Source organism: Narcine bancroftii, chromosome 5 (genome assembly GCF_036971445.1).
Source record: "Narcine bancroftii isolate sNarBan1 chromosome 5, sNarBan1.hap1, whole genome shotgun sequence".
NCBI lineage: Eukaryota > Metazoa > Chordata > Chondrichthyes > Torpediniformes > Narcinidae > Narcine > Narcine bancroftii.
This window is the reverse complement of record NC_091473.1, coordinates 216,656,419-216,684,397: the sequence shown is the minus strand read 5'-3', so window position 1 is coordinate 216,684,397 and position 27,979 is coordinate 216,656,419. Positions and strand designations below refer to the sequence as shown.

At 45.7% G+C, this 27,979-nt stretch overlaps 1 protein-coding gene across 2 annotated transcripts; it reads right to left on the bottom strand.

Annotated features, from left to right (window-relative positions):
• vsig8b (V-set and immunoglobulin domain containing 8b) lies at positions 1-22,061 on the bottom strand. Of its 2 annotated transcripts, none has more exons than XM_069941198.1 (7): positions 21,851-22,061; positions 18,621-18,790; positions 12,050-12,251; positions 10,654-10,797; positions 9,189-9,311; positions 8,206-8,344; positions 1-2,488 (listed from the first exon to the last, which is right to left on the bottom strand). In XM_069941198.1, exons 1-7 carry the CDS (start codon positions 21,909-21,911, stop codon positions 2,461-2,463), a joined length of 867 nt encoding a protein of 288 aa, XP_069797299.1. In that variant the 5' UTR covers positions 21,912-22,061; the 3' UTR covers positions 1-2,460. The 2 variants fall into 2 exon arrangements, with proteins under 2 accessions (XP_069797299.1, XP_069797298.1); XM_069941197.1 differs by lacking the exon at positions 1-2,488 and adding an exon at positions 6,108-7,485 and having other exon boundaries at positions 21,851-22,060.
• Positions 22,062-27,979: the final 5,918 nt, after the last annotated feature.

Genomic DNA, 27,979 nt, shown 5'->3' with positions numbered 1-27,979 from the left:
TTACTTAAACAAAAGTTGCTTTTAATTATCTTTAAACATGAAAACAGAATCACACTTATTACTATTACTTAACTCTCTAACTTAACGTCCTTCTAATTCTAAGCGCACATGTATGTAAGTTCAGAAAGTTCTTTAATTCAGTCCAATCTCACTCTTCACTCCTCCAAGTTCACTGGTTGCAGGCAATTCTTATACTGTGCACAAAGTTTAACATTTATGAATTTCACCAGGCTTTGGTGCTTGAAAGGTCAATGGTTACCACTCAGGAAGGTTCTTGTCAGTTTTCAGAGAGAGATTTGTTGTTCGATGGTCACAAACTGATCCCTTCCAATCAGCCACTTCAGTGTCTTGCCAAAGAAACTTGGCCCATCAGGGTTTTCCAGATGATAATCTCTTTCTTTCAGGCCACTCCAGAGTTCCTGTTTGTTTCTCTTATTTCAAGTGAAACATTAAGCAACCAGTCCTCTCCTCTTGTATCACAAGGGCTTTGACCAGGCTGAAGAACTCACAACCTGCCTTCAAACTGGGGTTGTTCCATAAGCTTGCCAGCTTGTCCTATTCCAGTCCCAGCTGCTGCTGATGGACTCCAGTACTGTAGAACTGAATTCTCTCTCTGAAGAAAAAAAACTGTTTGACTCTCTCTGCTTGCAAAACCACATGACCCTCTTAGAACAGTAAACTGCACTCAGACAGCCTGCGGCTCTGGGTTCTTTAATCAGATGCTTTACAATCAATTAGTGAAGTCCCTTGGACACTCTTCAAAGCTTTTACAAAGGCACTCAGAGCTACCCTGTCTGGTTTGAGCAGAGCTCCAGTATTTTAAATAAGATCTGCTCTGAAATGATTGTATGTGACCTACACTAGAAAACCTGCCACAATTTATCTCCCAAAAATATATCTATATGCAATACAAAATACAAAATAATCTGTCACGAACCTTTCCCTATAACTCAAGCCTTTTTTGACCACCCTATCCACTTTCAGGTACTATGTCTCCCTGCTCTACAACATTCCCCAGATCCACAGTGCGGGTCCTAAACAGAAATATCTGCAGATACTGGAGTCCAGTGCATTACACAAAAGTGCTTGAGAAACTCAGCAGGTCACGCAGCATCTATAGAAAGCAAAAAGACAGTCAAATAAAGACTTATGGGCAAGGTTCACGTCAGGCTGTTTTGCCAGGAACATGCCTGAGGTCGACCGAAGACTGCAGGTCACAGATCGAGCGGCTCGAGCAAGAGCTCCTTGACTGGGGCTGCCTGCTGAGGGCTCATTCCTTTGGCCGAGCTACCAGGAGAAGAGGGACCTGCAGATGGAGAGGTCCCGAGGTGTATCTGTTAGTTCACGGGTGCATATGCTGTGGGATATGGACTGTGCCTCACCCTTCCTCTGTTTGCTGGAGCGATAGTGGGGAGTCTGCAGGAAGCTTGTTAGAGCTGCTAGTGGATGATGACTCCTTTGCCTTGGATCTCAAGGTTCAATTTATTGTCATAGTAATAAAACGGTTTCATATTACATGAAATTCCTTCTTGCCTGCTGCAAGGCAGATAGATTCACCTCTTACAGTCGGACTATAATCAGAGAAAGAGAAGCAAAAGAGCGCACCCCCACCCCCCCCCCCCCCCACCCGAGTCACTGAGTATCTGTACATTTGCCACCAGTGCTTCCACAGCCTTTGCTGCATCCCAGTGGCCAGTCTGCACCATTGGTGACCTGAACTCTAGATCTCAACCTCTGACACAGTCAGGGACCCTTCAGTGCCCTCAGCAACCCCTGGTTCCGATGCCTGGTAGTCTGTCAAGAATAGTCCAAGAAGTCCATTCCTTTTGATCGACTCTTTTCTCATCAGATCGGCCCAGTGAGAACATGCATCAGACCTTCTGAATGACCTGCTGTCGGTCAGCTCCAAGGCTGTTGAGCAGCTGCATGGTCCTCCATCACTGGAATTGCTGATTGGTGCCCTCCACCAGCAACGGAGAGACAAGTCTCCAGGGCTGGATGGGCTGACGGTAAAATACATTAGAGTCTTCTGGGACTTCATGCTGCCCGCTTTTTACTGGGAACTGGGGTGTGCTCTCTGCTGGAAAGGCTGGTGATGATGGGTTTTGGGGAGACGCGGGTGGGTGGGGTAATCCCTCCCCGATCATTCAGAGTTGCTTGTCGGACCCAAGACCCACGTCTCTCTCAGGAGCCGTTCCGCCACAACTTGAGTTGCCTGTCGGTGATTCATGCTGTGCCATTCCAGGAAGCAGTTCCTGCACTGGCTGCTCCTGCACCTTATCCATTTCCTCTTCCTCATCCGCCGTCTGAACGCGCCGTGGCGGTCTGTTCCACTGCCCAACGACAAGGGGTGTCCACAGTGGAGGTCTCTGTATGCGGGAGTCCAACCCCTTTACATCGGGAACCTGGGGCGGAGAGTGTTGCTCTGAGCGATGTCATGCAACAGCCTCCTGGATCAGTTCACCGACACCCCGGCTGCCTGTCACTTCTGCAAGCGGGAGGAGATGATGTTACATGGTTCTGTGGAGTGTGAGAGGCTGCAGCCCCTCTTCACCTACCTGAAGGGGCTGCTCCTCATATTCTGGCTGCAATTCAGCCCCACACTGGTGATCTACAATTGTTTGGTGAGGAGAGCGTTCAGGCTCTTGGAGGCTATACTTGTGGGGTTGTTGTTGGGCTTGGCCAAGCTGGGTTGAGGGAGCAGGCAGTCGGTGGTTCAGGGATTAAGTCTGGGCTTGTGTGTCATTAAAATAGGAGCACGCAGTATCTAAGGAACAGTGGGCACGTTCCAGGAATCATGGAGCCCCGCCCCACCCCACCAAGGGATCACGAGCTTCGTAGCCAGTAATAATAGGATTTAATTTGAAAATGTAAATTGAATGTAACGAAGAGACTTGATTTACTACTTCTTGCAAATTTTAAGCATGTAAATAGTATGTTTAGATGTTTGTTTTTTTGTTGTGTTGTTGTCAAATAAACTAGGATTCGGGAATCCTAGTTACATTGCATCCTACGGATGCCTCCTGAACCGCCTATTTCCAAACCTGCAGAGTTTCTCCGGTGTTTTAGTATACTGCACCGTGAGGGTCAATGGTTCTCAATCTTTGTTTCCCCACTCACATACCACATTAAGTAATCCCTTACTAACCACAGAGCACCTATGACATTCTACATAGAACCTCTGGTGCAAGTCCTAACCAAGTTAGACTTCCCTGGGTTGGCGGTGTGAGAGATGAGTAAAACTGATATAAAAACATGAAGATGAGGAAACTAATATAGATATATGGGTAAATGAATAAAGCTAGTATATGTACAGGATAAGAAATGGATATTAGAATATAGGAAGTAGAGTTAGTCTGAATAAGATAAGGGTCTTCTAGCCCTAGATAGAATTAGCAGGTTTTGCATATGTAATTAGTAAGCCCTAGACAGTATTAGCAAGTTCTACATATGAAGAGGTTGTAGCCCTGAGAGTTGGGAAGGTGTAAATTAGAACAAAGACAGGTTTGTGAATAAGGACAATGAGGATAATGACATGATGAGACACCAACAGGATACCCCCTGGTCCTCCAAGCACAGAAACAGCACGTAGGCAGGCAGGATTGCCAAATGCCAAACCTATCCAGGAGGCAGAAGAATGTAAAGGGGAGGGTATTCCTATACTGAAATAAACTGTATAAAAGTTGGGTGAGCCCCAGTGTATGTGTGTATTCCCAGGGTAAAGGGAAGCACTCAACTTTGCATTGTTGTATAATAAATGTTCTTTGTTCTCAATTTTTGTCTCGAGCAATTTCTGTGAAGGTACTTCTGTTTCTAACAGCGGAGACTTTTCAGTGAAGCGGCAAAATGGTGGTAAACGAGAGGGATCGCACATGCTGGAAAACTAGAACTAGAAAACAAGATGGTGGAGGAACAGTTAGCGTAGCCATTAGCACATTAACTGTTATTACTGTGTAACATGCATTCACAGTGCCAGTAAACCCGGGTTGAATCCGGCGCTGTCTGTGAGGAGTTTAAACGTTCTCCCCATGACCCACCAACCCACCCCCGCCCGGAGACTCCAGTTTTCATCTACCTGCCAAAACTGTATGGGTTTGGTAAGTAAATTGGGTGTAAGTGGACGACATGGGTATCATGATCCAGAAGAACCTTCCACCATGCTGTTAAAAAATATAATAGAACCCCATTGGGTCAGGTAGCATCCATGGAAGGCAGCTGAAGGGCCGGGGCCATATCTGCCAGGATCTTCTCAAATGGCGGAGCAGACTCGACAGGCCAGGTGGCTCTTAATTCTTACGTAATTTTCTGATGTCAACCCATACAGCAGGTAGTGCACACATAAAAAATAAAAACATAAGAAAGGGCCAACAATGAGAAGGTGCAGGAACTCAACAGGTCAGGGGGATAGAAATGATCAGTCAACATTTCAGGTCAGGATCCTAACTCCTTTTAACGGGACAACCGTGAAGGGAATAGTGTAACAATAGTCCAATGGTGAAGGGGATTGTGTTACACTGGTTAAATGGTGTGGAGAATAGTGTTACAATAGTCCAATAGTGAAGGGGATTGTTTTACAATGGTTAAATAGTGTAGAGAATAGAATTACAGTAGTCAAATGGTGAAGGGAATTGTGTTACATTGGTTAAATAGTGTAGAGAATAGAATTACAGTAGTCAAATGGTGAAGGGGATTGTGTTACATTGGTTAAATAGTGTAGAGAATAGTGTTACAATAGTCCAATGGTGAAGGGGATTGTGTTACATTGGTTAAATAGTGTAGAGAATAGAATTACAGTAGTCAAATGGTGAAGGAGATTGTTTTACAATGGTTAAATAGTGTAGGGAATAGTGTTACAATAGTCCAATGGTGAAGGGAATTGTGTTACATTGGTTAAATAGTGTAGAGAATAGAATTACAGTAGTCAAATGGTGAAGGGGATTGTGTTACATTGGTTAAATAGTGTAGAGAATAGAATTACAGTAGTCAAATGGTGAAGGGAATTGTGTTACATTGGTTAAATAGTGTAGAGAATAGAATTACAGTAGTCAAATGGTGAAGGGAATTGTGTTACATTGGTTAAATAGTGTAGAGAATAGAATTACAGTAGTCAAATGGTGAAAGGGATTGTGTTACATTGGTTAAATAGTGTAGAGAATAGTGTTACAATAGTCCAATGGTGAAGGGGATTGTGTTACATTGGTTAAATAGTGTAGAGAATAGAATTACAGTAGTCAAATGGTGAAGGGGATTGTGTTACATTGGTTAAATAGTGTAGAGAATAGAATTACAGTAGTCAAATGTTGAAGGGGATTGTGTTACATTGGTTAAATAGTGTAAAGAATAGAATTACAGTAGTCAAATGGTGAAGGGAATTGTGTTACATTGGTTAAATAGTGTAGAGAATAGAATTACAGTAGTCAAATGGTGAAGGGGATTGTGTTACATTGGTTTAATAGCGTAGAGAATAGAATTACAGTAGTCAAATGGTGAAGGGAATTGTGTTACATTGGTTAAATAGTGTAGAGAATAGTGTTACAATAGTCCAATGGTGAAGGGAATTGTGTTACATTGGTTAAATAGTGTAGAGAATAGAATTACAGTAGTCAAATGGTGAAGGGAATTGTTTTACAATGGTTAAATAGTGTAGGGAATAGTGTTACAATAGTCCAATGGTGAAGGGGATTGTGTTACATTGGTTAAGTAGTGTAGAGAATAGAATTACAGTAGTCAAATGGTGAAGGGAATTGTGTTACATTGGTTAAATAGTGTAGAGAATAGAATTACAGTAGTCAAATGGTGAAGGGAATTGTTTTACAATGGTTATATAGTGTAGGGAATAGTGTTACAATAGTCCAATGGTGCAGGAAATGGGGTCACAATCATCAGACAGGGAAAGGAATACAGATGAGTACAGTTGTAAAGGAATGCAGAAAAGGGCATTGCCTTGAAAAGAGAGAGAGATATAGAGAGATAAAGAGAGGTCATTTGCAAGAGGGTGCTTTTCTAAGTCTGACAGCAGAAACAAGGCAGACCAATTAACTGCGAACTGCAGTCCATGACTCTGCAAGATGAAGCTGGCCAAACGAAAGAGAAATGTTGATGCTATATGGTCTGCTCAACATCGTTTATTATATTTTCAGAATTTAACAATGCACCCCATTAACTTCTCCACACTATGTCTCCTTCCTCTGTCCTGGGACTCTCTCTGAACTGGGGACTTTATCTGCTGTCAGTCCTTGCTCTACTGTGGGGCTATCTTCACTGTGGATTCTCCTCTGCTGTGAAGCATCTTAATCTGTAGGGTTCTTTATTGTGGCCCCTTCCTTCTCTTTCAACCAATGCAGTAGGAATGACGTGCACCACGGGACTGAACTCCACACTGGGAACAACTTCCGCATGCAGACTGTGCTCCATCATGGAATCACCACTTCATCATGGATGGATTCTCCACTCTGGGGACAACCCTCCCCCCTTTGGAGTATTCTTAGGAATGTTACTGCACCATGGGACCCTCTACCAGCAACAATCTAATCATGGAGGATCACTACAGCTGTCAGGACATTGCACCTCTTTGATTCTTCCTCCACTGCGAGTCCTTCTCTACAGTGTGAACCCTTCCAACCTCGGGACAATTCACTATTGACAAGCCTTTCTAATCATGTGTCCCTTCTCCATTGTTAGGTCCACTAAGGAGATGGCTCCCTCCACTGGGGGACACCTCCGCTGGGGGTCACCTCCATAGTGGATCATTCCAAATGCCAAGCAGATTGTTCAATCATGGTGCCCCTTCTCCAGAATGGGGAATCTCCGCCACTGTGAGACTTCCTTCACAATTGAATCCTACTATGCTAACACTGGGAATAGCCCTCACTATGGAAATGCCACTAGACATCCTACTCTGGTGAGGAGATCCCTTAAACCACAAGGAAGACACCCCTCTGCAATGGAAACTCCATTGTGGATACACCCTCCTTCATAGAGACAATTCAACCGTGGAAATACTCTAATTTCCCTGTGGGGACAAACCCATCTGCCGTGGAGCCACCTTCTGCCATAGAGATTCGTCCATCGTGGAGCCACCTTTCTGCCATAGAGATTCCTCCACTATGAATCCACCTTCAACCATAGAGGCTCCTCCATCGTGGAGCCACCTTCAGCCATAGAGACTCCTCCACTGAGGAGTCACATGTAGCCAGATAGGCTCCGCCACCATGGAGACACCGTTTTCCACTATGGGAACTCTCCACTCCACGGTACTTTTTTTAACTGGCTCACACCACAAAGTCCAGCATCGACCCCTCAGTCCCTATCACTGATGCAGGATGGGCTGGGATGGGCTGGGCCGAGGTCAGAGGTTGTGCAGTGTCGATCATGGGGAATGCATCATAAAAAGTCACCCTCCCAGGTTTTGGAGCCTGGTGAGCCTTATAGCTTTTGATGGAGCGAACACTGGGAGCGTGACTGAGAGGGGGTGCGGCATCCTCCCTAAGAAAGACAGAGAGAGACAGGAGTTAGACTGAAATACTGCAATCCCTGGTAACAAGAAGGAACAGTATGGAGGCAGTTTCATCAGGATCCGAACCATGCCCAGGAGTGTATGATAGGATGGTGTGGAGGGAGCTTCACTCTGGTCTGACCCGTGCCCCAGGAGTGTGCCATGAGACAGTGCAGAGGGATCTTTCCCTGAGTCTGATCCCTGCCCTAGGAGTGTGATGGGATGATATAGAGGGAGCTTCTCCCGGGGTCTGACCCGTGCCCTGGAGTGTGCAACGGGATGGTGCAGAGGGAGCTTCACTCTAAGGCTGACCTCATCCACAGTGGTCATGGCAACCGCAGGAGAGGCAGCGATTCTTGGGAGAACAAGCAGCGGCTGTAGTAGAGGAGACTGATAAGACCAGATAGATCCTGCAGTCTCAGAGGTTCTGTGACCGGCGGCATGGAGTGACTGGTTTCCCAGATTCCTATGCACCCACCACCTTCTTGGAATACCAGGAAGCAGATGGAAATGAATCTAATCTCCGGCCACATTATTGCAAGTAACCCAGTCTGACCTGTGGTGTGATTAATCTTCTTTCTTAGCATTTGTCATGTTTTCTGTGAATTTTAAATCCAAAATGGTGCTGTCTTTGCTCGCCGGGCTGAGCTTCTCACTGCATCCTGGTACATGTGACAATAAAGTGAACTCTTGAAGGCTCACGGATTTACCTGATGTCGTAAGGCTTGTCCTTCTCCCGACGTCGCTTCCTGCAACAACAGCACAGGAGGAGGAGGAGGAGGAGGAGGAGGAGGAGGAGGAGGAGGAGGGCACCGACAACTGCTCCAGCAATCACTCCAGCCTTATTTCCTGGTGTGGGGAGAGTGGAGGGTGAGGGAGGGAGAGAGAAAGAGGGAGAGGGAGGATAAAGGGTAAAGTGAGAGAACAAGAGGAGGAAGAGAGAAAAAACAGGAAGATGGGGAGAGAAAGATTGGGAGGGAGAGATGGGGAGGGAGGGGAGAGAGAGGGGAGAGAGAGGGGAGAGGGAGGTGACAGAGAGAAAGAGGGAAAGGGAATGAGAGAAAGGGAGAGGGCTAAGGGGGAAGAAAAAGGAGAGGAGGGAGAGAGAGAGAAAGAGAGGGAAAAAAAGGATAGTGAGGAGAGAGGAAGAGTGAAATGAAGGAGTCAAATTTAAAGGGAGAGCCAGAGATAAAAGAGAGAGAGAGAGAGAGAGAGAGAGAGAGAGAGAGAGAGAGAGAGAGAGAGAGAGAAAGGGAAAGCATGCCAGAGAGAGAGCCAGACAGACAGACAAAGATGGGGTTGGGGAGAGAGGCATGGTTAGTCCTGTGTTGGGTCAGGCCTCCTGAATGAGACTTGTGACCTTCTGATTGGAGATCCTCCCTGTCCCTCTGACAGTGAAACCATCCTCCACCTCACTCACACTCTCTATCTCCTTCTTCCCTTCACAGCTCTTCTTCCCAGCCACTGTTACCCCCCCTCCCCGTATCTGCTTCTTTATCTTCCTTCTCCATCCTGAGACCTCTCACCCTCTTCCATTCATCAGCTACCCATTCACCCCCCCCTCCCACTTTGATGCCCTCCATGTGTTCTGTGCCTCCTTCTCCTCGCTGCCTCCGAAGCCCCTCCTTCATCCTGTCTTCCCCTGTTTCTGCTGCCCTGCACCCCCTGTCACGACTCCACCGTTCACACTGACCTGCAGGAGCAGCCAAGTCCAGCACACACTCTTCCTGACCCACCAGGTTCTGGACCTGGCACCTGTAATTCCCCAGCGACGCGTCTGTGCTGTTCTTGATCATCAATGTTCCCGAGCCACTGTCTGCAGGAGAGAGAGAGAAAGAATGTAATCACCGCAGAGATCCAAGTGAGAAGAGACGGCAGAGAACAAGAGGGAGAGAGGAAAGGATGGAGCAGTCTGATTGGAACAGGGAGAGGGGGAAGCAAATTTAAAAATTAACACACCCCCCTCCCTATCCATCATTCTCTTGGTCTCATCTTTTCAAGTCCTTCTCTGCCCATTTTTGCTGGAGGTAGAACGCTCTCTCTCTTTTTCTCTCTCAGTATCTGTCTCTCTTCCTCTTTCTCTCTTGTCTCCATTGTATTCCTCTTGTTCTTTCTGTCACTCACCTCCCGCCTTCTCTCCCTCTCTGATGCATGCAGCTCTCAATGTGTATGTCTTTCTCCTCTTTTGTGCTGTCCTCCCCTTGTCACTAGCCACTTTCAGGTGCTCGGACGCAGATAACGCGCCGGCAGACGTGGCTGGGGCAGTGCAGCTAGGACGTTCAGGTGGCCACGGAGAAGACGCCTTTCTGTCACCTGAAGGAGAGCCACATCCGAGCGAACGCCGGCTCTTGTGGACTGTGGCCGTAGTCCCATTGCTGCTTTCAGATGCAACGGGGGGATTCTTAGAGCTGGAGATTATACCTACAGGAGGAGGGTTAGGTAAGTGCTCCTCCTGACCAGGTTGTCTTCTTCTCCTCCCCCCCTCTTTTTCTTCTCCCTCACTCTCTCTCTCTTCTTTCTGTTCTTGTTTCCTCTCACTTCTCCTCTCCCTTTCTTTCATTGATTTCCCTGTCTCTTATTCCCTCAGACTCCATCAGACCCCTTCTCCTCATCTTCTCTCTTTCTCTCTTTCCCACTCTCATTCTCCCCCCTCCCCCACCCCATGCTATTTGTACTTTTTGCTCAAGGGACAAAAGAGGTTCCTCTGGGAGGGGAGCACCTCATCTGTGACCTCCTCTGGTCTGTCTAGGAGATCCCTTCCTCACCTCTGGTTTTTCAAGTGATCACTACTGTTCTTGGCATAGCAGTTTCCAATACCTGTGGAGCTCCATGGCACTCTCTAGCACCCACGGTGGATCTCCACAATAGTCCCTAGTACTAGTTCTGGAGCTCTGTGGCAGTCCTTAGTCCCAGGACCTGTGGTGGAGCTCCATGGCAGTCTTCCATCCCAGTGCTGAAGCTCCATGGCACTCCCCAGTCCTGATCTGAACCCCAGTGGTGGAGTTCCGCAGCAGACCCTATTCCCAGTAGTTGTGCTGAAGCTCCATGTCTGTCCCCCATCCCAGTGCTGGAGCTCCGTGGTAGTCCCCGGTACCTTTAATAGAGCTCTACTGCAGCCTTCCATTGCGGTGGTGAAGCTCTGCATCAGTCCCCAGTACCTGTCTTGGAGCTCTGCGGCAAGCTCCTGCCGTTGATTCTCTCCCAAGTGTAGGTAAGTGGCGGTGATCCGGCCTCACTCTGACAATGAAGAACCACATCCTGGTCTGAGCGTTCAGTCCAGCATTTGGGGACCTGGGGCCGCACTGGAGGGAGAGCAGGACAGAGATGTCAAAAATGAAAATCACGGGGAAGGTGAGGGTTTGGTTAAATTCTATTCTAATCTCTCTTCTAAATGTGACAAATGTATAAGTGAAGAAGGTCAACCTGTATCACACGTTCCGGTTATGTCCTTCCCTTTCCAATTTTTGGGAAGGGGTAGTTCGTACCTTGTCTTTAGTTCTTAACATTACTTCGACTCAAAATCCTTTTCTCGCTCTTTTTGGAATAAGTGGGCCAACGGGCCTGATATTGATGCCTTCACAGTCCCGAGTAGTTGCCCTCACCTCCCTTATCGCATGAAGGGTCATATTAATGAGATGGAAAGATGCTGTCCCTCCCACTCACACTCAATGATTCTCCGATATCATGGCATGTCCAACTTTGGAAAAAAATTAGATGTTCCGCGACTGAATTAAATCTTAATTTTGTTTCTTTCTGGGGTTCTTTTCTCAATTATTTTCAAAATATGCAAGATTAACTATTTTCTGGTTTACGACCCCATTGGTTACCTAATTCTTTATTATAATCAGTAGTGATCTGCCCATGTTAAACCAATAAATAGCCTCTGCAAGATGGGGTTAGATAAGGAGAATAGTACTTTAATGGGGATTTTTTTCCACTTCTTTTTATATTAGGTTACAATATCATCTGTAATATTCTGTAAGATTTGTTAATATTCTATTTTATTTTCACGTAACATTTATACGATGAGATGCACAAAAATATTGAAAGGGGAGAGTGAGGGTAGGAAGTGTGGGAGAGAAAGAGGGAAAGAAAGAAAGTGGCAAAAGAGAGAGAGAGGAAGTGGGGTGATAAGAGAAAGGGAGAGAGGCAGAAGAAGAGTCAGAAAGAGGGAGAGAGAGAGAGAGAGAAAAGGTGGGAGGGAGAACAAAAGAGAATTGAGAGATGGGCAATGGAGATAGTGATAACACACAGAGGAGAGAGAGAGGGGATTGATGAAATTGGAAATATTGAGGGGGAGTAGGGAAGGAGAGAGTAGATGTGTGAGAGCGATGGGGATCACTCCCCACCCTCCCTTTGATCCATCCCACCATCCTCCTTCCAGGCCGTTCTCCCCCTCCCCACTTCCCCTTCCCTCTCAAATCACCCCTTCCCCACCACTCTCCACTCACCCTCTTGCTTCATCCCTCATCTGCCCTCCCTGTCCCATTCCCTCCCCCTCATACCTCTCACCTTGTCCCTCATCCCCTCCCCTCTTAACTGTGAGGGCCTTACCATGCACTCCCACTGTCACCTTCCTGGTGTCGATACCCGGTGCTTTCTTCACTTTACACTGGAAAGTGTTGGTGTCACTAATGCTCAGGGCTTGGGCCCGTACGCTGGCATCCCCCTGGTTCGGCTCAGCCTCCACAAAGCCAAACCTGCCGCTGAAGGTGGAGCTGTAGTCAAACACCTGCCCATGGACATAGGTCAGGATCTGTAGGAGGAAAGTCAGAGGAGTACATAGCATTGGCTGGGGGGGTGGGGGGGTGTAGGAGTGAGGAGGCAAGGTCACACACAGCCAACCCCTCTGAGACACGGATCCAACTGCATGCCCACCCGCAGCCTCTGGGTGTCACCAGAACGTCCTCCAGTCAGACAGTAGGGAAACAGGCCATTCAGTCTACCATCTCTGTATCGATCAGTTGATCCCATCCATTGAACTATCGGACACCGGCACAGAATCGGCCCTTCGAGTCTGTCCCAAACTATTATTCTGACTAGTCCCACTGACCTACACCTGGGCCATATCCCTCCACACCCCTCCCATCTATTTACCTGTCCAAATGTTTCTTAAATGTTAAAATTGAGCCTGCATTTCCCCATTCAGCTGGCAGCTCGTTCCACCCTCCCACCCCTCTCTGTGTGAAGACGTTCTCCCTAATGCTCCCTTCAAACTTTTCCCTTTTCACCCTTAACTCATGTCCTCTGGTTTGTATCTCACCTACCCTCAGTGGAAAAAGCCTGTTTGCATTTACTTGAAGTTCACCAATATTTTACACAACTTCACCATAACATCCTAACTCAATCGCTTGATTTATAAAGGCCAATGTGCCAAAATCTCTCTTTACAACCCTTACTACCCGCGACATCACTTTTAGGAAATTATGTATCTGTATTCCCAGATTCCTCAGTTTTACCCCACCCCTACCATGCACCGTGTCTGTCCTACCTTGGGTTTGTCCTTGCAAAGTGCACATTTGTCTGCATTAAATTCAATTTGCCATTTTGCAGCCCACTTTTCCAGCTGGTCCAGATCCCTCTGCAAGCTTTGAAAGCCTTCCTCGCTTCCAAAACGCCTCTAATCTTTGTGTCATCTGCACATTTTGTTGATCAATTTACCATGGGATTCAGATCATTAATCGAGACGACAAATCAACAGTGGACCCAGCACCATCCTTGAGGCCCACCACTAGTTGTCGGCCTCCAGAAAGGCAATCCTACACTCTCTGGCTTCTTCCATAAAAGTAATGACTATCCTAATTTACTACCTCACAATGAACACCAAGCGACTCAACCCTCCCACTAATCTCCCATGCCAAATTTTGTCAAAGGCCTTACTAAAGTCAATGCAGAAAACCTTCATGTCGTTTAACAATCCTGATGCCAAAGAAAACAGATTCTTTAAGCAAGGTCAGAGGGTCGAGTTTGAGTGAGATGATTGATTTCCGTGGTGAATTAGCGAGCGTTGTAGAACAAGGACAGACAAGATTTGGAGAGGTTACTTCAGTCTATGAAGATTAATATAAAACTAAGGCAAAACAAAAGGATAAAAAGAACTGATGGTGAATTGCAAAGAGAATTGATTCAATAATGAATTTAAATTGGATGTTGGAGAGATGTGAGATTTTTAATGGATATATGATTAATTAGGATTATTAGGTATATTGGAATTTAATATTTAGAATTGATTTAAAATACAAGAGGTCCAATTGACATTGAAAAGCACATAAAACTATGGAAAAACGGAAAGAGAAGATAAACAAAATATAAAATGGCTACGCTGAACTATATGACTTTAAATATTAATGGAATACATAACCAAATTAAAAGGAAGAAACTACTAAATTTAAATGAATAAATGTATTCCATTAGAAAAAATAACATATAGGTTAAGAAATAATATTGAAATATTCGAACAAGTATAGGAGCCTTACATTAAATACAATAGCGAAAACCTACCGGGGACAAACATTACCTAAGTTGATGGAAGGAGAAGGAAAGAAAAGAATGGACTCAGTAGAATTTCTGGTGTATTTTTGTTGAATGACAACATTGTCTGACTGGCTTAATGCAACCTAGATTGTATACCTAAAATGGATGAGAGGGGGGGGGGGTGGGGGGGTGGCTTGGGAGGAGGGGGGGGGGAGAAAAAGTCACTGTATATGTGTGAAAAAGAAATAGTGTATATCATGACTAATGTGATTTATGGTGTGAAAAATAAAAAAATTAAAAAAAAAGAAAAGCACATAGAACTCTTAGATCACACCCGTAATCAAATCAGATTTGGTGGACACTTTGCTTTTTAATAGGCAGAGTGACATAGAGGCGTTTGGGAGATAAATTTGTTAGAGCAGGGAGAGTGCGAATACAAGGAACACAGAATTTTTGCAGGAGCTTTTGCAAGAGGCACACACTCATGATGGACTGTTGTTTGCAAAAAGGCAACAAATGTAACAGCAGGCAGTAGCACCTTTGGAAAACAGAACTTACTGTCTGGAAGGTCATGTGATCTTTGCGGGCAGAGAGTAGGAAAAAAAAAGAGGCTTTGCTCTCAGAGAGGAGGGAGTGACAGAGAGAGGAGAGATACAGACATCAGTTCCGGAGGGACAAGCTGGCAAGCTTTGGAAGACGGCCTGGTGAAAGGAGAGGACTGGCTATCATGTGTTTCCCTTGGAATAGGAGAAACAGAAAGGAACTCTGTGGTGACCATTTACCTGTTAAGCACCAAAGCAGGGTGAACTTTATTGATGTTAACTTCTGTGCACAGTACAAAAATTGCCTGCAACCAGTGAGATTGGACTGTGAACCAAAGAACTTTGCTGAACTGACACACACATTACATACACATGCACTTAGCATTAGAGGGGGGTTAAGTAGGTTAAGTAAGTCAATAGAGATAAGTGAAAGTTTGATTCCATTTTCATGTTCAAAGATGATTAAAAGCAACTTTTGTTTAAGTAACCTTTGTTGAGGTGCATATCTATTGCTGGTGGGTTTTGGGGTCCTTTGGCTTGTAACAGCTCAGTAAATGAGAAGGAACTATTAGGAACGGGGTAATGGACTAGTAAATTGGAGACTTTGTTCTGATGTAATATTTGGGAGGTGAAGCTGCTGTTTAAGGGCTTGTATGTGGCAATGATCCACATCTCGTATGATGGGGTGGGGGGTGAGGGGGAGTGCTATATTCCTTAAAGCCATGGAGGGAGATCTATTATTATTAAATATATGTTTATGAATGGAGTTATATTGATTACATTGATGTTTTATTTTACTTTAGAGAATTAATTTAACACAGAATTTAAATTGGATGATGTAAGAAATTTGAGATTCTTAATAGATATAAATTAATTATTGAGTAATATTAGATTTATTGAAGTTTAACATTTAGAATTGATTTAAAACATAAGATTTACATATTTGGATATGTTATAAATATATTGGTTTATGTAATCTCTTAAAAAATCCACTCCATTCTTTTGCTTTCTTTCTTTTTAGGGAAGGTGGGGATAAAAACAAAATTATGTATCATTTTGCTTCGCTTCTATTGTAATGTATTGTTCGAGATGAAGAAACATATGTTTATGTTTGATGCAATGGAAAATAAAAAAATAAAAACAAAAAAACCCCAATCCTGATATCCTTAAAAAAACCCGTAAAATAGGTTAAACATTACCTACCACACATAGAGCCACTGATCATCCCTATCCCCGACTGTCCCTGTCTATCCAAATCATTGCATATCCTATCTCATAGAACACCTTCCAATAACTTATCCCTTGCTGATGTCATGCTCACTTGCCAATAATTTCCGGGATTATTTTTAGAGTGTTTTATAAGCAATGGAAGAAAATTAAGCAAATGCCCAATCCTTCAGCACCACCAGTAACATGAAGGACATATCTGCTAGGGGCCCTGCAATTTCTAAACTAGCCTCCCTCAATGTCCAAAGGAATATCATGACAGGTCCTGGGGATTTATCCACCCTCAAGGGGTTAAATACAGGAGGCACCTCTTCCTCTTCCATCTGCATAGTTCCATGACCTCACTGCTCATTTTCCTCACTTCCATTCTTTCCAGAGTAAATAGACATGCAAAAAATCTATATTAAACATCTTCCATCTTGTCCCGTGGCTGCAGATTTGCTTGATTCGGCTGATCATCAAGATATTTCTTAAATGCTGTCATTAACTCTGCTCCTCTACTCTCCCCGTCCATGTGTTCCCCATACTCTTCACTCTTCCCGTCCGTGTGTTCCCTGTACTCACCATTCTCCATGTCCATGTGTTTCCTGTACTCTCCACTCTCCCTGTCCATGTGTTCCCCATACTCACCACTCTCCCCGTCCGTGTGTTCCCCTTACTCCCCATTCTCCCCGTCCATGTGTTCCCCGTACTCCCCACTCTCCCCGTCCATGAGTTCACCATACTCTTCACTCTCTCCGTCCATGTGTTCCTTGTACTCGCACTCTCCCTGTCCATGTGTTTCCCGTACTCCCCACTCTCCATGTCCATGTGTTCCCCTACTCCCCACTCTCCCTGTCCATGTGTTCCCCATACTCTCCACTCTCCCTGTCTGTATGATCCCCTTACTCCTCATTCTCCCCAACCGTGTGTTCCCCGTACACCCCACTCTGCCCGTCCATGTGTTCCCCATACTCACCACTCTCCCCGTCCGTGTGTTCCCCTTACTCCCCATTCTCCCCGTCCATGTGTTCCCCGTACTCCCCACTCTCCCCGTCCATGTGTTCACCATACTCTTCACTCTCTCCATCCATGTGTTCCTTGTACTCGCACTCTCCCTGTCCCATGTGTTCCCCGTACACCCCACTCTCCATGTCCATGTGTTCCCCTACTCCCCACTCTCCCTGTCCATGTGTTCCCTTTACTCACCACTCTCCCCGTCCATGTGTTCCCCGCACTCCCCACTCTCCCCGTCCATGTGTTCCCCATACTCCCCACTCTCCCCATCCATGTGTTCCCCTTACTCCCCATTCTCCCCGTCCATGTGTTCCCCATACTCCCCACTCTCCTCGTCCATGTGTTCACCATACTCTTCACTCTCTCCGTCCATGTGTTCCCTGTACTCCCATTCTCCCCGTCCATCTGTTCCCCGTACTCCCCACTCTCCCCGTCCATGTGTTCACCATACTCTTCACTCTCTCCGTCCATGTGTTCCCTGTACTTGCACTCTCCCTGTCCATGTGTTTCCCTACTCCCCACTCTCCGTCCATGTGTTCCCCATACTCTCCACTCTCCCCGTCTGTATGATCCCCTTACTCCCCATTATCCCTGTCCGTGTATTCCCCGTACTCACCACTCTTCCTGTCCATGTGTTCCTCATACTCTTCATTCTCCCCATCCATGTGTTTCCTGTATACCCCACTCTGCCTATCCATGTGTTCCTCATACTCTTCATTCTCCCCATCCATGTGTTTCCTGTATACCCCACTCTGCCTGTCCATGTGTTCCCCTTACTCCCCATTCACCCCGTCCATGTGTTCCCTGTACTCACCACTCTCCCTGTCTATGTGTTCCCAATACTTTTCACATCTCCATATGGTCCCTCCAACAGCTTGCTGTTTTCTTAAGATTCTAGCACCTGCAGCTTTTGTGTTTCCCCTCTGAACATCCTCAGCTTCAGGGAGAACAGGCTCAGCCTCTTCAGTCTCTCCCTCATCTGAAACATTCCATCCCAAGACAATGGCCTCTGAATCTCTTCTTCACCCTCTCCAGTAGAGTTCCAGTAATTTCCAGAATGGAAACAGGGCCACAAGTTCAGGCTGAAAAACGTGGCATCCTGCTTCAGTCACATTTGCCCACATTAGTTCCAGATCCCCTCCAATCTCCTCCCATCCATTGAGCCATCCAAGTGCCTCCTGAAAGAAGCTAACCATATTAGCATAGTGATAATATGCCTTTACCACTGTTGGCTCGTTCCACATGTCCACCATCACCTTCTGAGTGAAGAACTGTCCCTCACTTTGTACTGCTTTACTCTACATTGCTGGGAGAATTGAAATACTTAAGTAAGGAGGTTGTTCTGCAGTTATATGCAGGGTCTTTGGCAAGACCACAGCTGGAGTGCTGTAATGGACAGGGTGTCAATCACGGAAGTTCGGACTGGCTTCAAGGTACCTGCTGGATGACAGGGGTCTTGATTAATATTGGGGATGGCAGGGTTGGTGTGGAGAGGATGTTTCTTCCTGGAAGAGGATCCAGATTGAGGGGTAAACAGGAAGATCTGCAGATGCTAGGGTCAAGTGTAGGACAGAGGCACTGGAGAAAGTCAGTACCGCACGCAGCATCCATAAGGAATCGAAGGTGATCGACGTTTCAGTCCTGAGCCCTTCGTTGGAAACAAACAGGTCACTGTTTATCAGGGGCTGCCCATTTTGACCAGAGACGAGGTGAAATCATCTCTGAAAGAAGAGTCTGATCATTGTCAGAAAACTGGTTAATTGTGAGGGGGGGGGGGGGGGGAGAGGGGCGGGAATGGGTTCAGAGAGGGATTCTTGACGTAAGGGGTTAAAAAGAATGTCTCCGGGAATGCATGGAAGTGCGTGTGATAGAACAGTGTGACTTACAACACGGTCCAGTTTGGTGGTATCAGGATTAATGATGCTCCATTCGATGTCCAGATCTCCCACATCATTGGACTCAAGCTCAAACACACAGCTGATCAGGACATCATCTCCCTCTGCCACATAAAGTGTCTGTGGGCCTCCTGATGTAATTTTCACAGCAAATGAGCAATCTGAGTCAGAACGCAGAGACAATAACATATTACACACACTGAACTCTGATCTTCCCGTTAGAATAGATTAACCCTTTCACCTTCCTCTCTCTTTTACAGGCTCCCAAATGGAGGGAGCTAACCCTACTCCTTCCCTCCCAATCTAATCACATTAGAAGCCATCCCCCCCTTCTCTATTGTAAAAGATTAACCCTCTCTCTCTTTCAACACCCACTGGACAGCCATTTCCCCATCAAAGGATATTAACCCTCTCCCCCATCTCTCCCTCTCAACACCCACTGGACAGCCATCTCCCCATCAAAGGATATTAACCCTCTCCCCCATCTCTCCCTCTCAACACCCACTGGACAGCCATCTCCCCATCAAAGGATATTAACCCTCTTCCCCATCTCTCCCTCTCAACACCCACTGGACAGCCATCTCCCCATCAAAGGATATTAACCCTCTCCCCCATCTCTCCCTCTCAACACCCACTGGACAGCCATCTCCCCATCAAAGGATATTAACCCTCTTCCCCATCTCTCCCTCTCAACACCCACTGGACAGCCATCTCCCCATCAAAGGATATTAACCCTCTCCCCCATCTCTCCCTCTCAACACCCACTTGTCATTCTGCTCCCCATCAGAGTATATTAACCGTCTTTCCAGAGACAAGCACCAGGCAGCCAGTTCCCTGTCATAAGGGATTAACTCTCACAAATTGCATGGGATTTAAGGCATGTTTTGTTGCTCTGATAAAGTCACCACACCCTTCCATCTCCTGCCAGTTATCCTGCGAGAATGTGAGCAATGTCGATCGACTGGTCGACCAGAAACCTAATGCTTTCTGATGTCATATTTCATGGGTGGAGATCTCCCTTCCTCCAAGATGCCAAAAATATAATTGCACTCAGGGTCCCAACCATATTCCCAGCAATTCCCAAATTTGAACCTTTATCTTGGGACTCATTCACCAATTATAACCTGAGAATTAAAATGGTTTTCAGATCCTTTTCCATTCCTTCATATCTCAATAACATGAATGGGACCCTGCACACATCCCCACATAACCTTCTCAACCCCTACATCCCCCCATCGCTGTAAACCCCTACAGTCCTCCCTATCTCTGTAATCCCCACAAACCCCTGCACCCGTGTTACTGTTTCCCCCACACCCATCCTGCAACTCTCTCCGATTCTATCATGCCTCCCTATATAATGCCCTCTGGTCCCTCCCTATGTAACTCCCTTCAGCCCCTGCACCTCTCCCTATCTCTATAACCTCTTCAAACTCCTGCATTCCACCCAAATCTAATCCCCTCCAGCCTTCCCTTTCATTGTAATCCTCTCCAGCCCCCACATGCCTCCCTGCCTCTGTATCACCCCTCCAGCCCGCGCCCCCTTTCCTGTCTCTGTAATCCCCCTTCCAGTTGTTTGGTCACATTAAGGATGAGAGGAGCACTCTCAAACTACCTGGGTGAGTGTTGCCCCGACAATTCTTGAGAGGCTCATTGCCATCCAGGACACCACAGCCCACCGGTTGGCTCCTCATCCATTCCTCTGAAGCCTCCCTTCCTCTGTCCCCACATACAGTGGCTTTTTTTTCTGTTCCGTCCACTTCTCTTGTTTTTCTCCCCCAACCCTTTCTGCTTCAATTGCACTCTCCAATTCTCTCTCTCCCCATCCCTCTCACCTTCTCTCCATCCCTTTTATTATTCCACATCTACCAGATCTTTTCTGCCTCATACTGCTTCTACTGTTCTCTTCCTCACTCACTCTCTAATCCTTCCCTCATCTTTCCTCCCTTCCTTGTTCCCCATCCACTCCACTATTTTATTATCTCCTAACTTGCTACTTGTTGTCTGCTCCTACCCTTTTCCCTTCTCATCCTCTTCCCTTCCTGCCTCCTACCCTCATTCCTCTAGCCTCTCTTCCCCATTTCACTTTCCTTACTTTCCCCATTCTCCTCCTTCTTGCCCCTCAATCTCCATTCACTCATTCTCTTCTTTTCCCTCACTTTTCATCCCTCCCTTTGCTCTTCCTCTCCTTCCTTCTTTGACCTTTCTCCAGCTTTTGCATTTTCTTTCATCCCTCCCTCCATTGCTCTTGCTCTCCTTCTTCCTTTTCTCTCTCCCCTCTCCTGTTGCTCCCTCTTCAATCCCTCCATCTCTCATCTTTTTTCTCCTTCTTCCCTATCCTCTCCACCCCTTACCTTCTCATTCTTTTTTTCTCTTACCTCCCCTCTCTCCATTCACTTGCCCCCTCTCCCCTCCTCCACTTCTACCTCCTCTCCACTTCTCTCTCCCTCATTCTCACCCCTCCACCTAATCTCTTGCGTTCTCCTTCTCCCTTCCTCATCACCCACTCCACCTTTTCCTTCCTTCTTGCTGTTTCTATCCCTGTTTTCTCTTGCTCTCTCCACCTCCCTATCCTCTCTCCTCCACCTTCTCTCTCCTCCTTACCCCTCTGCCTCTTTTCTTCCTTTCTCTCCTCGGCCTCTCCCTCTCTCCTCTCTCTCTCCATCCCTCACCTCATTCCCTATCTTTCTATTCTCTTTTCTCACTCCTCCCACCCTCTCTTTCTTTCTCTCCATGTCTCCTCTGCTCCTCTTTCCCTCTTCCACTCTGCCTCTCCCCTTCACCTCACCTTTCTCCCTTTTACAAGAGAATCACGGAACACTACAGTACTGAAACCGGCTCTTCAACCCTTCGAGTTTGGGTCGAACTATTATTCTACATATTTCCACTGACCCACATCTGGACCACATCCCTCCAACCACGTACCTGTCCAAATTTTTATTAAATGCCAGAATTGAGCCCACATTCACCAATTCAGCTGACAGCTTGTTCAACACCCCCATCAGTCTCTGCATGAAGAAATGATCCCCTAAAGCTCCCTTTAAATTATTCCCCTCCCCTCACCCCACCCCCCCCCCCCCCCCCCACATAACCTATGTCTAGTTTTTTAAAAATCTCACCTAGCTTCAATGAAAAAAACCTGCTCACATGTACTCATACATCATACAGGGTATGATGCTCAGGCAGTGCAGAGCTCCCTCAATACTGCCCGTCCAAGGTCTCACCTGTCACCAGCCAACCCAGCAGCAGAAGGGTATAGATGGAGGGGGGTTCCCATTCTGTCATCCTCCAGAACTAAGGGGTCACGTTTGTCTGCTTCTCCGGGTGAGATGTCCTGGTCTTTGAGCTGAGATTTGTTGGTAGCAAGGGTGCCATTATATATATATACAAGAACTAGATCAGCAAGTTGAGCAGCATTTTCCGGGAACGCCTCTCTCGGGGAAGGCTGAGTATGAGGGATAACGCCCAGACACTCCCTCCCGACCTTATCGTTCCTCTTCCCTCTCACTTTCTGCCACCTACTTCCTTAGTTCATTATTGCCTTCTTCCCTCTTCCCACCCCCACCAAACTATCCCTGCCTTGTGCTCTCCTATTCCCTGTCCACCCTCCCTCTCCCAATCTCCTTCCATCGTGCAACACACCCCTCTTCTCTGTCACCTCCATCCTTCTTCGGCCCCCTCACCTCAAATTCTCCTTTCCCAGCCCTCCCTCTTTTCCTTACTAAATGTCCCACCCTCACCAACTGTCTCTCTCCCTTCTTCCCCTTCCCCCATTCTACCTCTCCCATTTCAACTCCCTACCATTCTCCTTTCTGCCTCTTTGTACTCACTCCCCTTCCCACCTCTTCTTTCTCACTCATCTCTCCCTTCTGCCTTTTCATCCACTCCCTCCATCCCTCCCCTCTATCCCACTTCCCCCACCACCCCTCCATCCTTCTCTCCTCTATCCATCTCCCTTCTCCCCTCCATCCCTTTCCCTTCTATCTTTCTCTTCTCTCTATCACCTCTCCCCACCATCCCTCTCCCGTCTCCTCCAAAACTCTCACCCCTCCATCTCTTCTTTCTCCCCACCATCCCTCACTTCCCACCACCCCGGCACCCCCCCTTCAACCCTCTTCTTCCCTTCATTCTGCTTCCCTCCATCTCTCCACAGCACTCCCTGCACAGACTGCCAGATGGCCAAGGTCCAGTGGCACACCAAGCACCAAGTCCAACAGTTCAGCGCCCCAACCCACAGGTTCCAGCACGTCCACCTGAACATAGGTGGGCCCTTGCCAGTCTCCCAATGGTCATGCTGCCCCTACTCACAGTGGTGGATAGGCCATACCCATTCCGGACGCCTCCTCCAAAATGTGCGCCAGGGTTTTCCTCAATGCCTGGGTCTCTCGTTTTAGTGTCCTGGAAGATGTTATGACTGGCTGGGGTGCAGTTCACCTCTGCCCTGTGGACAGAACTCTCTGAACTCTTGGGCACCCAGCTGCATTGCACCACGGCTTCTCACCCCCAGGCCAACAGGCTATTCGAGTGCTTCCATCACCACCTCCAATCAGCGCTGACGGCACGTTTCGAGAAGACCAACTGGGTGGATGAACTACCCTGGGTACTCCTGGGAATACGAATGGCGCCCAAGGATGACCTCAAAGCCTCCTCTGCCGAACTAGTCTATGGTGAGACCATAGCAGCCCCTAGCCAATTCCTCCCTCCAGCAACCAGTCAGGACAATGACACCACAGTAGTCCTCAAGAGGTAGTGGGACAAACTGGGCTCCCTTGCACCACCACCGTCATTGCGACATGGTCAGCTGAATTGCCCTCCTGTGAGTATGTATTCGTGCAAAGGGGCATGCACAAGACTCCCCTTCGGCGACCTTATGGACCATACAAGGTGCTGAAAAGAAACGCATCCATGTTCACCTTTGACATTGGGGGTAAGGAGAACTTATCCCAACCTATAGGGGTCAGCTGCCAAAACAGCACACCTCACCCCTTGACGCATCGCCAGCTCATCGGTGCAGGTTCTGGGAGGGATGTTTGGCAACACACATTTGCAGCGGAACAACCACGGCAAAGATGGCATCACGGGATCGTCTCTTCCGCTCCAGACCGGAAGGGCGCGTGTGTGCTCGTGTCATCTTGACGCAAGTGCCGGAACGCAGGGGGTGGGACCAGAGACGGGATTAAAGGCTGCAGGGCGGAATTCAAATTAAAGCAGTTGCGATACAACAGGGACTCTCTCTCTTCAAAAGAGATCATGTCTCAGCTGGGAGAAGGAGGCCTGTGTACTGAAGTGCTGGTTGTGGGAGACGGGACGAGCACAGTCCAAAGCAGCTCTGGCCTTTTGATGCACCCACCAACCGCTGATTGGCCACTTGCACCATGACATCACCATGACACCCTGAGCCCCACCCACGCTGCACACAGCTGGTGGGACCACAACACCAGCTTCTGCTGAGGACTCGTGGTGACCATCCCAGACAACTTTCCATGTCCGACCAAACCAAAGGCGGGCTGTTGTCTCAGTCTTTCGCTGCGCTTGCGCACAACCTGCTGCAAGGTTATCCACTTTGGAAGGAAAAACAGAAGCTCAGGTTATTATTTAAATAGCGGGGGCGTGGCAAGATGGCATAAGGATCAGACGTGCCTTCCAGTCCTCTCCTGACTCTATCTTATTGTTTTGTCTAGAAATGCCCGTTAAAATTCTTTAAAAGTTTAGATAATTTCAGTGCTGTTAATTTAACATGATGGTACAATTGGTGGAAAAGAGCAAAAAAAAACAACAGATCTTCAAAAAACTACATTTTCCAAAAGTTCAAGTTTTGGAGCCTACCTACAGGAAAGACACCGGGACTCTGCGTGAAATGGATCCCAGGAGAGAGGTACAGTGTTTGGATGTAAAGCTCTATGTTACATCGGTAGAGCCCCCTAAAGAGGGCGCCAAACAGTCTTCAGAACAAAGAGTTACTCAAAAGCATTTGTCAACTGTAGAGGTGGCGCTGCAAACTGCATCTCTTGAGATAGAAGAACCTATACAACTTGATGTACTGGGAGAACTTAATACATTATGGACTGGGGAAAACCCTGGCCAGCGTCCTCCAGTCATTGCTGGAGAGGCAGTGGCTGGGGTTTCCACACGCAGTCATACTACAAGGAAGGCAACCAGAATGAAGGAAGGAACAGAAGATCCTTTGGTTATGCAGAAGCAGGAATCTGTTGAGCCAAAATCTCTTCCAATTGAAAAGATTTTTGTGAATCTTGAATCTAAATTATCTTATACAATGCAGGGATTATCCAAGATTATGACTGAACTTGGTACTAGGTTTAATACTCTGGTGAAAATACATTCTCAACAGATGGCTGAGTTTGGAGCTTTTAAGCTTGAAGTGAGAGATAAATTTAATTTGTGTGAAGAAGATATAGACGAAATATGGGATCAAGTTTTTGATGTGACCAAAATGGTCGAAGACTTACAAACTCAAAATAAAAATTTGGTGAAAAAGATTGAAAACCAATCCAGACGGAACAATATAAAGATTATTGGTTTGCCAGAAGGTATGGAGGGACCAGACCTAACAAAATTTTTTACTGAATGGATTCCGCAGGTGCTGGGTCAAGAACATTTCCCGGAAGGTATAATACTGGAACGTGCTCACAGAGCCTTGCGTAGAAGACCTATTTCAGGTCAAAGTCCAAGACCTGTTTTGGTTCGTTGCTTGAATTATTACGACAGAGAAATAATTTTACGAGTGGCTATTAGAAATGCACAACAGAGAAAATCACCCTTGATGATTCAAAATAATCGCGTTTTCTTCTATGCGGATTTGAGTCAAGAAGTTATGTTCCAACGACGGGAATTCAATCCTGCTAAAAAGTTGTTGTGGAAGAAAGGTTACAAGGCAACCTTTAGATATCCAGCTGTTTTGAAGGTTTTTCAAGATGGTTGCCAACCAAAGTTCTTTGATTCTCCAAAGGAAGCTATAGCATTTGCTCAAGAGCTGCCAATTACTCAGTTTCAACAGAGACATAGTCTGCCGCGATCTCTAAGGAGACAAGAATGGAAGAAAAGAGCCGTGCTCCAAGAAGGAATGGTTGTAATGGTGACTCGGCAGTTGGAGCTGATTAAAAGAAGAGTTGTCCTTTTTTTTTCTAATGTTTTTTTTAAAAAAAGGGATATTAAATAATGATGATGTTAGTTTAAGATGAAGTGAGAGTTGGGGGAGAGAACTGGATAGGCACTATTTCCTGAAAGTCATCTGCTACGTGTGAGTTATCTCACACCCATTTTTTTTTGGGAGTTACCGCATTACGCGGTTTAGACGGGAGGGGGTATTTTTAACCTACTACCCGTTTTTTTCCTTTTTTTTGTATTATTAGATTAAAGAGTGAAGGTTTTTTTTTGTTTAAATATAAAAAAAAGCATAAGAAAGTATTTGATTGTTTAAAAAACTAAAAATTGATGTGGTTTTTTTTGTAAAGTTTATTCAGTAGATAAGGAATATCTGAAATTTAAATGTGAATGGGATGGATAAGTTTTTTTTATATTTTTTCTTTAATTTTAAGGTGAAAGGAGTGGTAATTCTGGTGTATATTATTTTGCTATTTTAGTTATAGAACGAAGGGAATAATGGTGAAAGTTATAAATTGAATTGTACAATTCTTAATGAGGCTTGAATTTTGTTTGTGGTTTATGCTCCATTTGTTGAAGATATAGATTTCGTTGTAGATGTGTTTTTATTATTTGGATATCTGAATTTTAACGTAATGATTGGGGATATTTAAATGTGGTATTGGAGCTTTTATTGGATAACTATTCAAGAGTAAAAGGGAAAAATGGTGGAAGAGTACTAAAATTGAATTGTACAATGCTTAATGAGGTTTGAATTTTGTTTTAAGATGGTGGTTTATGTGACTAATATGATGGTAGATGTGAAGTTAGTTGATATTTGGTGAAGGTTTATCTCTATAGAGAAAGTTTTTTTTTCATCTTTTTTTTCATGCTACAATTTTTTTTTAAGAATTGATTATTGTTTAAGAATTTTTGATAGATAATGTTACTAACTTTACTAATTTTTTATATTAAGTTTTAGTTAAATATGTTTCATCTTAACTCCGTTTGTTAAATATATGCATTTAAGTTTGATTTAAATATGTTTTTTAAGTTTGATATCTTAGTATTAATTACTTTTCTTTTTGTTAGTATTTTAATCGGTTATGTTTTTGGTTTTTTTTGTAAGTGGGTTTTTTTTCTCACATATATTATTAACTTTATTAATTCTTCACTCTTTATTTTGGGGGAAAGGGGTGGTTGGACTAATTTGAGTTGGGTTATTAATGTGTAATAATTATTGGGGAGGGTATAGTTTATTTAGATTACTGATACTGTATTGTAATTTTATTATTTTATTCTTAATTTTTTTTAATGTAATCCTATATGTTATTCATGTTATAAAATCTTAAATAAAGTTTAAAAAATATTATTTAAATAGCAAGCGATTGCAGCACGCTGCCGCACAGAAGGACCTGGGAGGGCTTGTGCATGAATCATAAAAGGTTGGTTTGCAGATGCAGCAGGTTATCAAGGAAGCAAATGGAATGTTGGCCTTCATTGCCAGAGGGATGGAATTTCAGAGCAGGGAGATTATGCTGCCACCGTTCAAGGTACTGGTGAGGCCGCATCTTCAGTACTGGTCTTCTTACTTGAGGAATGATGTACTTACTGGCTTTGGAGGTGGTGCAGAGGAAGTTCACCATGTTGATTCGGGGCATTAACCTATGAGGAGAGATTAAGTTGTCTGAGACAGTTCTCACTGGAATTTAGAAAAATGAGAGGGGATCTTATAAAAACGTATAAAATTATGAAAGACACAGATAAGATAGAGGCAGGAAAGTAGTTTCTACTGGTGGGGGAGATGAGAACTAGGGGACACAGCCTCAAGGATAGTAGATTTGGAATGGAGATAAGGAGGAGCTACTTTTCCCAGAGGCTGGTGAATCTGTGGAATTCGCTGGCCATTGAGGCAGTGGAGGTGATCTCAGTAAATATATTTATGACAAGGTTGGATCATTTTTTTTTACATGGTAAGGGAATTAAGGGATATGGGGAAAAGGTAGGTCGGTGGAGATGAGCCATGATCACAATGAATGGCAGAGCGGGCTCGACGGGCTGGATGGCCGACTCCGGTTTCTATGTTCTCCCCTCCACCCCTCTCTTCTGCTCTCCTTTCCCACCATCACCTTTTCCATCTCACTCTTCTCCCTTCCATCCCTCTCTCCCACCATCACTCTTCTCCCATCCATCCCTCGCTTTTCTCCCTCCACCCCTTTCTCTTCCCCAATTCCAAAACACTTATTTCCTGT